Source organism: Chelon labrosus (assembly GCF_963514085.1).
Source record: "Chelon labrosus genome assembly, chromosome: 3".
Classification (NCBI taxonomy): domain Eukaryota; kingdom Metazoa; phylum Chordata; class Actinopteri; order Mugiliformes; family Mugilidae; genus Chelon; species Chelon labrosus.
Window position 1 is genome coordinate 14,964,419 of NC_140339.1, and position 14,593 is coordinate 14,979,011.

Sequence of the window (14,593 nt, forward strand, 5' to 3'; positions counted from 1 at the left end):
TGTGATGCACGTTGCTCTGACCTTGATCTGAACTGTGACAGTAAACTGCAGAATGATACCGCATTGCATATGCAACAGGAATCATTTTCAAATGTATAAATATTTTCAACCCTTATAAAAAATCAGCTCTGCAAAAAAGTGCAGTGACACATTATAGACATATTAAAAATGACACATCACAGTGTACGTAGTTTACTGTACATTTGCAGATTTATTGTTGCACATATCAAAAACGCCATTTACCGTTCCTCTTTCATTAGAGATGGTGTACAAGTATTTCCTTTTTACATTAACCAGAAATTATGAAACTCTGTTGTATGTCCAACACAGAACAGTAGACAGATGGTCTGTCCAAACACCTGTGACATATTTATTTGTGTGTGTGTGTGTACAGTAAAGTTAAAGCCGATCTCCTTGATATGAGCAAACGGAAAGTCTAGAAATAAAGGGAAAATCAGAAAGAGAAGCTGGTTCAGTGACAGGATATATATATATAGATAGATAGATAGATAGATAGATAGATAGATAGATAGATAGATACTGCGCAGAACCCTCAAACTACCAGAGGACCCAAGCTTGAGAATGACACAAATTGCACCTTAAGAGGGTGAGAGGGATGTGTATATATATATATACATATATATATATATATACATATATAGTTTTATAACTATATATGTATATTATATATTATAACTATATCTATAACTATAACTAACTTCTATGTGATGAAGCTACTGGACACTGAATTTCTCTCAGGATAACACACAGAAATTGCTGGCTGTTCTCGCTTAACTGCCTGCGATGAGGAAATGGCATGTCTCAACTTGAATTCTTTCAACATATCACGAGTTTTTCACAATATGAACTTGTTTCCTGATCTAGAGCAAAAGTCTTGACAAAGAATATCACCATAGGCCATTGTCTGAGGTAGAACAAAACATGTTTGGAAAGTGCATAATATCTGTCTGTACAACAAATACTAAATTTACAAGACTATTATTTTCTGAACGTGGTTAAAATGCGATATTATTACACTTGAATGATAGTAACAAAATTTAAAAAGTTGACTTATCATCAGATACATTCATGTACGTCGTCTTTTAAAAGAATACTGGTCTCCAGTCTATCACAGGGCTAACACAGAGAGACAGACAATCATTCACATCCACACCTGCGGTCAATTTAGAAACACCAGTTAACCTAACGAGCTTGTCCTTGGACAGTGGGAGGAAGCCAGAGTACCTGGGAGAACATGCAAACTCCACACAGAAAGGCCCAGTCGGCCCATGGATTCAAACCCAGGACCTTGTTGCTGTGAGGTATCTGTGCGAACCACCTCTCCACTGTGGCGCCCAATTTTATTTTCAGTGCCATACAAATCAACTCACTAGATGTTTCATGTTTTGGAAGGTTCTACATTTGTCTCTGTGTCAACATTTGGATGCAATTCGTGGGAGGAACACACTGATGTTAGCTAACTTCACATTGAAATCGGTTTCAGTACAAACCAAAAATCCTCATCATTATTGGTTTGCGCATACACACAGTCATAGATCTGCTATAAGAAGAAAAACAGAAACTAGATTATCGCAAACGATCATAAAGGGGTCCATGCCGTGGCGAAGTCGTCCCCAAGCAGGACGCAGAGGCATAAGTCAACAGTAGCGCCCCCTATAGAACGTATTGCACAAAACTTGGTGGGCTTGTAAAGAGTCATCCACAGATTATTATTGTCAAATTTTAAACAGTTTACTGTGGTGGTTTGTGAGATATAAACATGAACTCGTTGCAGCGCCCCCTGCAGCCCGAATTTCACGAAACTTTGCATGATTGTACACAAGCATAATGGTGGTTGCTAAGTTTCATAAGGATTGGGTGAATACTTCAAAAGTTATAGGCCATAAAGTCATATGAAAAGTTTCCGTGTCACGTTTAGCGCCCCCTGTTGACGTAACTTGATGGGCATCTACACAATATGTTACAGATTGTGTATGCCAAATTTCAAGAAGTGAGCTACTGCATTTTTTGAGATATTGAAATATTGCGCCCCCTAGAGACCAAGGGTGCTTGTACAGAATCAAATTACGAGGGCTACATAAGGAATCAGAGGGAGAAATTTTGTTTCCAGGGCACACGGTTTGAGATATGAGGCAAAATGTAAATTGGCTTATTATAGCGCCACCTAGCTGTACACATGTATATTTATCCTGGGCAGACACTTTAGCTACGCAGAAAAAGATAAATCATTATAATGATAATAACAATAAGAAGAATAAAAATCACAACAAAATCAATAGGGTTACTGCAACTTCATTTGCATGGACCCCTAATAAATAAGAACTAAAAGACACATATTTTCTATTTGGTGGCAGGTTAAAGCTGACATTTTAGATTCATTAAAATGTGCCAATGCACTTGAAAGGGACACTGATGTGTTGACATGTACCAAATGCAGTTGAGAATTATAACATATCCTACATTAATGATGTTTTGACCCTAGCCACTGCTAGAGTATACACTCTCTCACACACAGGCCACAACTCTATATTATCAACCACACACTCGTATCATGTCATTTAGCAACAGGACCAACTCTTAATCATGACAAACACTAGACAAACCCAGAGCACTGGGCTTGGTCGTTGGCCCACACCTCTGTTCTCCAGTTGTAGTCGGTACTGAGCCAGGACTTTTACGGAACCCATCTCCTCTGACACACATTTGTGTGTTCCCTCCTGCTTGGAACCCATGCAGTCGATCAGAAGGAGACACTGCTCATCCTTGAAGATGCAGGATGTGTTACCGCTAGGGTTATGCCAGGTATACTGGGCATGACGGGAGGACACCGGGCACTGCAGGAAATACTTGGAGTCGTGGGAAAGTGTGATCACAGTCTCATCGGGTTGTGGCACATCACCTGCACCTCTAAATGCTGAGGAGAGAAAACAGGAACTCTGTTTAAGACGGATGTTTATTTAGCGTCTTTATTTAATCTGCAACCAGACTTGTTAATTATTTCAGTTAGATCATGGCGAGCATTGTAGACAAGTCATGGGTGTGTGTAGGTGTGTGTGTGAATGACAAATGCTTCTATTACCACTAAGGTTCAGAGCATTTACCATTTTTCAAGATGCACTACACAAGCCTGGAAGTCTCGAATGTGTAATGAAATCAGGATTTAAATCTAAATCTAATGTTAAAATGAACCAAAAGTGTAAGGATGGTGTTGGTGCTAGTGCGGAACTGAAAAAGGAACTGAGTTGGTGCTTGACTGAGATTCAACACGTTTAACACTGACAGATAGATACTTAATTATCCCGATTATAAGACAAAAAGAGGAGGTGCAGTCTTTTGCACAAGGTCTTTCATCTGTGCATGATACAAATAAGGCTTTCTGGGTAATGAAATCGCCAAAGGGGGTGGAGACACTTGGAAGATTAACAGAGTAAAGAAGAGTGTCCTCAGCATATTGACATATATGAGTGATGTCACTGACTTTATCTCTGTAAATGAGAAAAATATGACACAGAATACGAGTGTGATAACACATTTAGAAGTTGGGAGTGCAGCGTAGGAGGCAACAGGACTTAAATGTTTAAGCATTACCAGCTAACACTGTTTAGCTGTCGTGAAGACAGTGCAATGTTTTACTAAACATAAAAAGATAAAAAGCCGCAAAACACATTGCATGCATTGGTAATTTCAAAAGAGGTCAACCACCTCTTTACTTGGCCCAAATCATGTGTACAGTAACATGTGAGGTGGCATCATGAGATGCTCAAACAGGAAACTCCACGGCTGAAACACGTGACCAACATGGAAGTTCCTCAAGGAAGTTCACAACGTTGTTCATATTTTTTTGAACTGAATGCATAATTTTTCTAACTGTGAGACATTAGTTTCGCTCAATCTGGAGGGAAATAACGACATTCACCCCCGTTCAGGAAAAAAATTTTTTTAAAAAGATTTACGGCATACAGCATGGCTGGTGCAGCTGAAAGAGAAGCCGTCTCCGACACCGCAGAAGAAGCTGATCCACACAAACAGGTGGCTTATTTCCTAGTGTATACAGTCAATGGTTACTCAAAAAAGCAGTACAGATCCTGGCGGAAAAAATAGACGGACTGGGGATGGATGGGCAGGTCAGTCAGAGATTCTGCTGAACAAGAACAACTCGAAGCTGCTCATTAAATAAAAAGAAGGAAAAAATTTACTAGTTCATTTTGGAGTCTATGAAATTAAAAAATGTGAACTATGAACTTGAACTACTTCACTTTTATCTGTGTGAGCTGAACTTTGAACTAGTTCTTGTTTAGTGTGAACTTGCACAACACCGAAGGTTGACTTCAAAAGTAGCACCACTGCCGTAAGTTTCATACAGGAAGCTTGCTCTGCCATGCATGTATGTTTGATTAACTGTTTTACAGTTTGGCTAAAGGTGTCCTCTGTTTGGATAAGGGTTATTACCAGAGCAGATGTAGAGAGAGCAGTCTAACAGGAAGCCTTATATAATCTAGACCTACAAGCGTACTACATATACATTCTTCAAAGCAGTCAAAGCACAGGGTGGGCCATGTGGTAGACTCACAAGGGACAGCCAAAAATAACTCCTTCTGCTCCCCAAATGGATAAAGGACACGTTGGCAATGTGAAAGATACGGCTGCAAAAGATTTCTGACCGGGCCATAATTTGTTTAAGGTTAGAGTTATACCTGCATGTCATTCACTGCAGAGTCATTCACATCACATTTCCAGAGCAGCAGTTGTGAAACCTGGAACTGGTTTGACCTTTTAAATCCCACGTGCTGTTACCTTTAACCCCTTGTTGCTGAGTGTTGCAAATTCGCGACGAACTGCTTCCGCTCAGACTGCAGCCGAAATATATGTAAACCTCCAATGTTGGTTTGTGCACATTCAAAAAATACCTAGGAACCTTTTGCAAGCACTAGTTTCTCGTAGGACCAGTCGGAGTGGTAAGCAAAAACATAAATATTAAATTTCTTTATATAATTGAAAAATCAATTCAGGCGTCAAGGGGTTAAAAATACCTTGCTTCTGCTTCTAAAATATTTGGAAGCAGAGCTGCTCTGTACTACAATAGAAAGGGCTGTACTGTTGCTTGCAGCTTTGAGAATGTGCATACAAAGACACATGCAAGCAGAAATAAAAGTGTATTAATATGTTATGAAGAATTACTAGCGCTTTTCAACGGCCGTGATAACCTCCACAGAACGGTGTTTAGTTGTTGAGTGGTTTTCTACGTCCATGGTAACAGTTATTTAGGGACTAACTGGCTTTCATGCTGTTCTGCAGACTATTTACATTAACTGATGCTAATGGGCCTTAAATGCAATAAGGAATTTAGCTTGGGTTAGCTTAGCATAATGACAGGAAGCACAGCGCCGACAGAGCCAGGTCAGCTGTTTCCCCGGTTGTAGTATTTATGCTAAGCTACGCTAAACTGCTGGGTTGTTGTAGCTTCTTTTTGACTGAAGATGGATGGAAGTGATATTGATCTTCACATCATCAGCCATACATTTGTTTATGTATAATTATTATTCCAAACAAAAATAAACTTGAAGTTACATAAATGGCCTGTACCACCATGGTCGCACGAATTTACCAAGCAGTTAGAGTTTATGCTAAACCACATTAAATATATTGAAGTTAATCAAGTAAGAAAAAATAATGTAAACGGCAATAGTTCAAATAAATAACTTTATACCTTTGCTTGGAAGATGTACAGAAGGTGGAGGACAGGTGGCCGTGTTCCTTCTGCTTTCACCCTTCTGATTCCCACTGTGAAAGGAAAAGTATGTTTAATAATTGTCAGCTACAGAAAAGTCACACAGCTCTTTAATTTCATTAATCTTTTTTAAATTTCAACATTAATTTGTCAGGTATCATTCCATTATTTAAGGCAACGTGAGTAATATAAAAGGGTATTACTTCTCATCTCTATTTTTTCCCCTCCTTTGTGATTAGTTATGGTGTATGGAGTCTGTGTGTTCCTCCCTCATTAGTTTCACTTGTTACAAATCAGTCCTTGTGTGTGTTTTCAGTCCTGCCTTTCCTCTAGTTCTTTATCACTTCCTCTGTTCTGTTATTCAGATCTTCCTGTTGTGTGCCTGCAGACATTTTTAGTTGTGTGCCTTTCTTTTTTTGAGTGTTCCTCTGGCCTTTTAGTACCACATTACCTTTTAGTCTTTCTACATGTGGGCATTCTGATTAATATCCCTGTCATTTCCTATCTTGATGAGGAAATATGTCACAGAATCATAGTCACTTTGTAGTCTGCTGCTGAACTTGTGGTTTCGGGGGGGGGGGGGGGGCGTGAGCCGCATTTCCGTATGTTTGCTGGGGGTTGGTGGTGCAAAAAAACAAAAAACAAATCAACATACTGAGAGGTTTACTTCTACTGCGGCTCTCTTTCACTGAAATGTCTCTTCCTATTTACAGAGACAGGCATCTGCCTTGTTTAGAGGTTGTCTTCATTATCAAGCTGACTTTGGCAAGTGAAAATAAATTAATACCAGCACACATGATCCGTACAGCTCGTCTAAAAGTGATCATCTACCGTGACACAGAACTGAACTGAAACATCACACAGAACTGAGAAGAAAGCTCACAGTGTGTCGCTGTATGAGGAAAGTTTAAGTGATTTAAGTGAGAATTCATTAAAACAAAAAAAGCTTTCTTCAGAATGACACCTTAGAGTGATCAAACTCGACCGGACATCTGCTCAAAACCATATCTCCAACCACAGCTACTCACAGCTGTAAAATGGTGGGGGCTGTGGTTTAAAAAAAAAAAAGGTGACACAAATGTTATCATAATAAAAGCTGACTGTACTGGGGAAGAGTGTATGACTATGACTAGCTATGTATGGTATGCTATGAGTGAATATCTTTGTAATTGATAGTACAACCTTATCATAACAATTGCGCCACACTGTAAGTAACCTCTGGTCACCAGGTGTAGTTGGTGGTGAATCATGTTCTGAGCTAAGCAGCTACTGGAATCAGACTTAAAGTATGTGTGTTGGGGCTTAGCTCAGTTTCACCGCTAGCTAATCTAAGGCTGCTTTGGATGTTTGCCTACTTATATGACAGGTCTACTGTTACATAAAGCACTGAGGTCTTACGTTGTTCGGGTGCAGTTCCTGCCGTTCCAGTCACAGTAAGGATCTCTGGATAAGAAACAGTCCGTGCAGGTGTTTCCATACTCCTCGCAGTTTGCCACATCCACCTGGGCCACTTCACTTCGGGTGTTCACATACAGCATTCTCTGCAACGATGCACAATTGTTTTCTGGGGGGTCTTTTTTTTTATTAAACAACCTTTATTCTTCACATTCTTCTTTAAGAAATGACATCATTTTGCTTTATTGAATCAGCACCATTGTTTCCATTTGAATAAAACCTGTCTTTATTTTCACCCTCGGGGCTTAGCGGGCATTGGGTCGGAAGCATAGTGTTACTTACAGAGGATGGGTGAAAGAGCATGCCAAGGACGTGTGCCCCGTCTTGGAATGGTCGATACTCCGCGATGACAAAGGTGTTGCTCTCATTATGCATCACCTTATGAATCCCTCCATTATCTATTCCAGGGCAAAAGAAGGTGAGAACAGAAGTGGGGTGAGTAATTCAATAAATACGTCTGAGCAACCCACACCACAACCATTACTCGCGCACATCTCTGTTAATTCTGGTGATCTGGTTACCTCAAATCACCCTATCTCTGTATCTGTGACCTGCAGTTATTCACAGAGTGAGATTGAACTTGCGACAGATGTGACTGGTGGTCACAACTGTTAATATCCATAATGTCTTGTTTTCAGTCAGTCTTCATAAGAGGTAAAAAGAAATGTTATTCTCAAAATGTAAAGCCACATAATCTTTTTTCCTGTTTTGGGGAAACACACAACCAAAACCAAAAGCTCATAATGGTCAGTGAGAATTAGAAAACATCTTCTTTTTTTTGTTCCACATGTTTAAATAAAATGTCTTCTGTCTGTTGTCTGTGTGTCTTTTGTATGTTTTACACAAGGAACGTTTGTGTCAGTCAACACAAGTCAAGCCACATACCACATCTGAACTTTCCTCTCCACCATCCAGTCCTACTCAGTCCTGCTGGAGTATTGTTTTCTGTCTCAGCTACCACTGTACATTAGCGTGAATAGTTTTGGTAGTTTCCCCCCAGTGTAACAAAGACTGTAAGACAGATATTACTGTGTATAACACTCACTTAGAGACAGAAATAAAACTGTAGAGTCACTGTTCGTCTTGTCAGCGTAGATGTGAGTGTAGTTTTGGTCATTGAAGAGAATTGGGCCGGACTTGTTCACAGGCTGAACCCATTCGACCATCTCTGTAGTTATCTCAGTCATCCTGAGGATGTCCAAAGAAAGCTTGTCGCTCTCTGCAACACACTGAGGAAAAAGAAAACAAAAAACAATACATGTTTATGAATGGCAGCACACCAGCTGACTGTTCACTAAGCTCCATTTATCTGCTATAAAGCTTTCTGGTCTCTCAGTGCATCTCTGTGCTTTACAGTTATGATCCTTGCAGAGTTACTGCCCGAAACTTTGAAAGCTAACATGATCTCCATGGCTGCTCTCCAGCTTACATTATTTATTAACCAAATGTCTTAGTTTAAACCACTTTAAAGCCTTTGAGTTAGTTGGGATTTCAATGACTTCAATGACACAAGCTTTGACAATGGAACTAATCAAAATATGCGAATGAGTGAGCACGGCACTATTCCAGCCAACCAGTGACAAGGGTGTTGGTGCGTGTTCACCGAACAGGTGGAAGGGGAGGGCAGAGGAGACAGGGCCAGTGTTAGTGAGAGAGAAATTCAGGAAGAAGAAGGACTAACATGCTGAACTCTGAGGAATGATGGAGGTGGAATAGCTCCAAAGGAAATTATAACAATAACAATGGATGGCTTTCTAATGATGGAGAGAACTCAGGGGGCTGAAAAACGTGAGGATGGATGTGGACATTGCTCTGAGTCTTGGTGGGTAACATTAGTTTTGCTATATCTTCAAAGAACCATGACATGCTGATGGATTCAGCAGTCTCTCTCAGGAATGACTCCACCTTTACTAACGTGGTCTGAAAAATAGCAGCCATAGTAGTGCAGAAATGATTCAGTGGCACTGACTGCTACATTTATCACATACCTCTCTTCGTGTTTTCGTGTCCAAGGTTGTCCCGAAGCCTTTGAATGCAGACGTCACGAAGACTTTGTCTATGTCTCCAATCGTGTAGACACACACCGCACTCATTCCCCTGCAGAGAGATGCGCACAAGTCAGCAGGCTCACATGGAGACATCTGTAGCAACATGGCGGTACACTGAGGTCAACGAACGATTTTAGTCGTGTTGCTGAAACACCAGGAAAACAAAAACAGCTGAGCAGACAGAGGATGTTGTTTAAGAAAGAACAACAGAACTCAACTTTGTACAAATGCCTTCCATCTGTTCAGACTAATCTAATCTAGTGTTCACAGCACAAGGTTTCAATTCCTCTCTCATGATGTTTTAAAGTCAACCAAAGCAAGTGACTATGGTTTATATCAGTGTGAATGACTCTTCATATGATGCAGGAGCTGGGTCACTGGTCAGGTTGGGAATTTATTTTTGGAAAAAGCACATGATGTGATAAAACCTCACAAATACATGGTTTCTCAAATACAGTTAACAATAACGGAGTCCTACCATTCATTTCTGAACAGTGCATAGATCTTGGTATCGCTCCAGTGGTCTGCATGGACAGTGGCTGTATCTACCAGCTCAGAGAAATACTGTCCGGTGTCAGAGTTTCCACAGAAGAGCTTAGCATTCAACTGTGAAGTCCACTTATACTGCAGCTTGTTCTTGGGACCACCACGATCAGACTAGAAGGAGAACACAGCCAAAGGATAAATCGCTCCTTCCTAATCCACTTACATTGTAATGATTAGTACATGAATATGGTTGCAGTTCAATGTTGGTGACACTTTTTATTATAAATGCCTAACTGTGTCGGCCTTACCATGCAAACTCGGGTCACAAAAGGGAGCCACATATCGCTATACACTCGTGTGTCACTGTTTTTCTGCTTATAGAAGGCATACACTTTGTCCTGCAAGGGATTGTTTCTCCTTTTACTGATGGTCAAACCCACATAGTGCTGCTCTAAAGACAGAAAAAAACAAAACGCATTATTGTGGCAACCTCACTCAACTTCAGAAACTTCTCAAGTATGTCTCTCTGTGCAAAATACCTTTGTCAGACTTCAGTGGTCTAACTGTTTTTTCGCCAAATTTGTAAAGGCCAGCATTTTCTTGAGATCCAGAGGATGTGATGTAGAGATCTGCGCTTCGTTCAGATTCTGGAAAGAACAATTGCACATTTTAAGGCATATTAGGTATACACAGTAGGTGCGAACAGCAAGCACTGCTGCAACATCAGTACAGCAAACTGCAGAAAAGTAGAAGGAGAAACCATTTAGTAAGTGGTGAGTTGGGTGAAGCAGGTTAGCACTTTTGAAAACAGCGCAGATGTTTTCTGCAATTATTCATCTCCCACCAGATTAATGCTTAAATTAGCCATCAAGAGAACGAGGTGAATCAGAAAGCGGGGATGTTTTTATTTTGTGTGTAGAAAAACTCACCCACAAGGGCAGCCTGTTCACCTTCCTTTATCACATGTTCCCTTATGCTAGTAGATATATGTTCTAATTTGTCAGAAGGAGCACAGGTGGGTGACTGCTCTGATAAATTCTACAAAAAAAACAAAAAAACAACACAGTGTGTTTTAAAATGTCCCCACAACTGTCCATTGCTGGGGGCAGAATTGTGATTAAATTACTTCATATAACATCTAACACCCTACAGGTAGAATAAAAACAGGAGCAAGAGGAAGTGACAAGTGATGCTGAACAGAAGTAGTTTCTATTGCTAGTGAAGTTCTCAATGACTCATCTTCACAGTAACCTACCAAGCCACAGCACTGGGACTGCCAACCGTCGGTTCCGCACACAAACAACTGGTTGCCCTCCGCCCTCCGGTGTACAACAGTGATGTTATAGTTGCAAGCCTGAACAAAAAGAGCAAGATGTTTTTGGAGTGTTTCTCGAACAGTCAACACCCAACTACTCTGCCTCGCTGTAGTTACACTACTCACTTCGTCGCCGCATTCATGCCACCGCAGCTTTTTTTCTGGGGGAGTCTGCAAAGAGACATAATGTAGGACGTTAACTTTGCTCCATATTGCTATAAAGTCCATGACTCAATTTAACTTTAGCATATTCAGCTCTTTTTTACTTTTGTAGAGTCGTGAAAGTTGTAGAAATTCAGGTGTCTTTGTCCAGCAGTTATGACAGTGTCCGGCTGTCCGTCTAGTAGAATCTGTACAGGTGCATAGTGTCCACGTAACGTTTTCGCTGCAGAAATACAATTTAAAAAACATATTGAATTGCAAACAAGGTGTGGAATAAGTATGCACAACAAATTCATGCTGCTACTGTACACGAGCTTATTCACACAATATATGAAGTTATATAACTTAGGTTCAGGAACAAGTCCACACCTCAAACATCCACATTACCTGCACCTGCCTATATAGGCGTCTAACCTGGTCAAAATAAACTTCTTTGTACATACACTCCTGATCAAAATTTTTAGACCAGTTGAAAAATTGCAAGAATTTACATTTTGCACTGTTGGATCTTAAGAAGGTTCTAAATAATGCTTCAAAATGAAAAAAAAAAAAAAAAAAAAAGAAAGAAATGGCAGTGAGACAAGAAAAAAATTTGATTAAGCAATTTTTTGCAAACAACCATTAAACTGAAATAGGCTGTTCATCAGCTGATCAAAAGTTTTGTCTCACTGCCATTTCTTCTTTTTGCATTTTGATCAGGAGTGTACTGAGGTGTGGTTTTATTCGTGAAATAGTTATGTTAAGGATGGCAGTGCCTGTCAGTCTCTCCACTACTTTGGCCAAGACTGAACTATCTCAACAGCTACTGGATCAGGACTGCCTGAAGTAGAGCCTTGTCACTTTGCTTCCAAAGTTAAGCTATTTGTGAAAAACTGTTGAACTAAGGGTCTAGTTCAGTGCACCTTTTCAAAGCAGACATTTTGGCATTTGACACGCTGAGAAACAGTACACTGTGCCCTCATGTATGTGGTCTTGGCTTTGGCCCACACCATAAACATCAACATGGACCACCATCAGTATGCTAACAGGAAGAAATGGTCAGTCATGATGCAGCGGCCATCACACTCAACACCTGCTCCCCTCAGGGTTGTGGACCCTGCTGTACTCATATAAGGCTGCTCTGGAAGTTATCTGAGCAGTTATATAGTGAAGTTTGCAGATGACACTGTTGTGGTTGGACTGATCGCCAACACCAGTGAGTCTGTGCACAGGCAGGGGGTGGGAGAACACGCAAGGGGAAGAGCAAGACATCTTTTTACCCGTGTGTGGTAGAGAGCATACTATCATCTTCTATCACTGTCTGGTACGGTGACTGTTCTGCGGCTGACAGGAAGACGCTGCAACGAGTGGTAATATCCCCAGGTTGGTAGATGGGGGGGCCCCCGTGAACTGTTCAGCCGCCTCCCCTCAGGCAGGCATAGCCCGGACAACAAAGCTAAAGTGCAGCTTCTTCCCAGAGGCTGTGAGGATCATGAACTCCAGGGCATAATGCTGTCCTTTGCTTTTTACTTTTTTATTATTTGTTATATAATTATAGCATATAAGGTTTTCACATCTTATCAACTTGAGTTTGTCACTGTAAAATGTGCCTGTATGGGTGTTAGGGACACTATTTAACTGCTGTTTACAGATGGAAGAGAGACATTGTTAACATTTCCTGTGTGGAAATGTTTTTTTTTTTTTTTTTTTTTTTCCTCATAATACATTTTTCATTGTTATACATTGTAAAAGCACAAGTGCTAATAATACAACTAACGATGACTCTTTTGAAAACCAGCTTCCTCTCTAACCCAAATAACCCAAATTTATCTCACAATATAGAAACCATAATTGCACAGTTTGCTATTGTAATCACACAGGTCTACCCTGGACAATATTCATGAAGCTCAAGAACAGAAAGACTAGATTATATAACACGTCTTAAAATAAGTCAAAGAGGTTGTAGAGGAGCTGAAACCCAGACCAGTGCAGAGGCGTCACTAGGTTTTCAGGACAGGGGGGGCTTAGCCCCAAGGAGATGCACAGGATGTGAGCAAACGAGCACGAGCACAAATTTTCACAAACAGCTAGCAAAGACTGAGAAATGATTTATTAGTTATTAGTAGTTATTTATTAGTATTTATTATCAGTCTGTTTTTTTTTTTTAATACCGGGGTACAACAATAAACAAAGGTTTGCACAGTAGCAGAATGTTTACAGCATTAACAAGAAAAAAAAAATGGCTACAATTGCAAGTTACTTGGTGGGTGGAAGCATCAAAGAATGTCGTCTGTTTTTAAGGGTGGCAAATCGGTCTATCACTCTGTTGTGACTCTGATGCTGAAGCTCGGCTTTTTCAATTGACATGACTGCAAGACTGCGAAGTCTTTTCTGACCCATTGTTTGACGCAGCCAGGAGTGCAGCCGACTGTAACTATTGACCCAAAACAACAAAGGTAAGACGTGCGCAGAGATTATTTAATTAATTACATTGATTACATTAATTACATGGGACTTTCTGCTGTTAGCTGGGGGCTGGAGCTAACTAATTGTTACTACCAGCAGTGATGAACAATTAATGTAATTAATGAAATGCTTCATGTTTGACAAATAAAAACCTGGCTTACACACTACAGACAATCTCTGCGCACGTCTTACCTTTGTTGTTTTGGGTCATTAGTTACAGTCGGCTGCACTCCTGGCTGCCACAAGATTGTTCACGGTCCTCAGACTTCGTTGCCCTGTAATTGTGTTCATCGTCGCTCCGCTACTCTTCGCTTCTATGTGCCAGTTTCGACCTTCAAACTATTCGATGTCTCATTTTAACACAAGTGAAAAGAAATAGCTCCTACCGCCGTCTGAGAATATCATCCTCGGTGAATACTTGGAGTTCGCCTCAGTCACACCACTGATTAATGACAACAACAGTAAAAGAAGAAGTTCCATTGTTATTCTGCGTCCTGCGCTGCAGATACTATTAAATGAGCTCGTTCTTCCGGAGTCGGAGCCTTAGATGTCTTAGAGGAAGTTACTCTAAATGATTTATCTTTTGTATTGTGTAACTCTGATGACTAATCATGAGGGATTTTAGAATACTGTTATTTTAATTATTGGGAGAAATCATATCAATAATAATTGTTCTTAAAATGAAACGTGTTGAGAGAATAATAAACTTATTAAGTCAAGGCAGACATATCAGCTTTTTATGTTTATTAAACGGAGAAGCTTTTTTTTTTAATGCTTTAATTACTGCAATCTTTCAACCTATAGGACCCAGACACCACAAGAGACCGTCAGAAGACCCATGTCCATTCTCTGATGGGTCAGGACTATTTTGGAGGCACGAGGAAGACCTACACAATATTAGGCAGGTGGTCATAATGGTATGCATGATTGGCG

General features: G+C 40.3%; 1 protein-coding gene across 1 annotated transcript; it reads right to left on the reverse strand.

Annotated features, from left to right (window-relative positions):
- On the reverse strand, positions 1–14,243 carry LOC311486131 (semaphorin-7A-like). The gene is made up of 14 exons (XM_084541893.1): positions 14,047–14,243; positions 11,320–11,438; positions 11,180–11,224; positions 10,994–11,092; positions 10,668–10,776; positions 10,278–10,385; positions 10,047–10,189; positions 9,731–9,909; positions 9,193–9,301; positions 8,250–8,433; positions 7,366–7,602; positions 7,148–7,322; positions 5,729–5,802; positions 1–2,935 (listed from the first exon to the last, which is right to left on the reverse strand). The coding sequence occupies exons 1-14, from the start codon at positions 14,138–14,140 to the stop codon at positions 2,580–2,582; spliced, it is 2,031 nt and encodes a 676-aa protein (XP_084398019.1). The 5' UTR covers positions 14,141–14,243; the 3' UTR covers positions 1–2,579.
- Positions 14,244–14,593: the final 350 nt, after the last annotated feature.

Bases quoted from the DNA above. Each gene is read 5' to 3' on its own strand.
- LOC311486131 (XM_084541893.1), bottom strand. From the start codon at position 14,140: ATGGAACTTCTTCTTTTACTGTTGTTGTCATTAATCAGTGGTGTGACT. The intron at 10,386-10,667 runs GTGAGTTTTTCT...TGTTCTTTCCAG, and splicing joins TGAACAGGCTGCCCTTGTGG to AATCTGAACGAAGCGCAGAT. The intron at 7,603-8,249 runs GTGAGTGTTATA...GCCCTGGAATAG, and splicing joins AGTTTTATTTCTGTCTCTAA to ATAATGGAGGGATTCATAAG.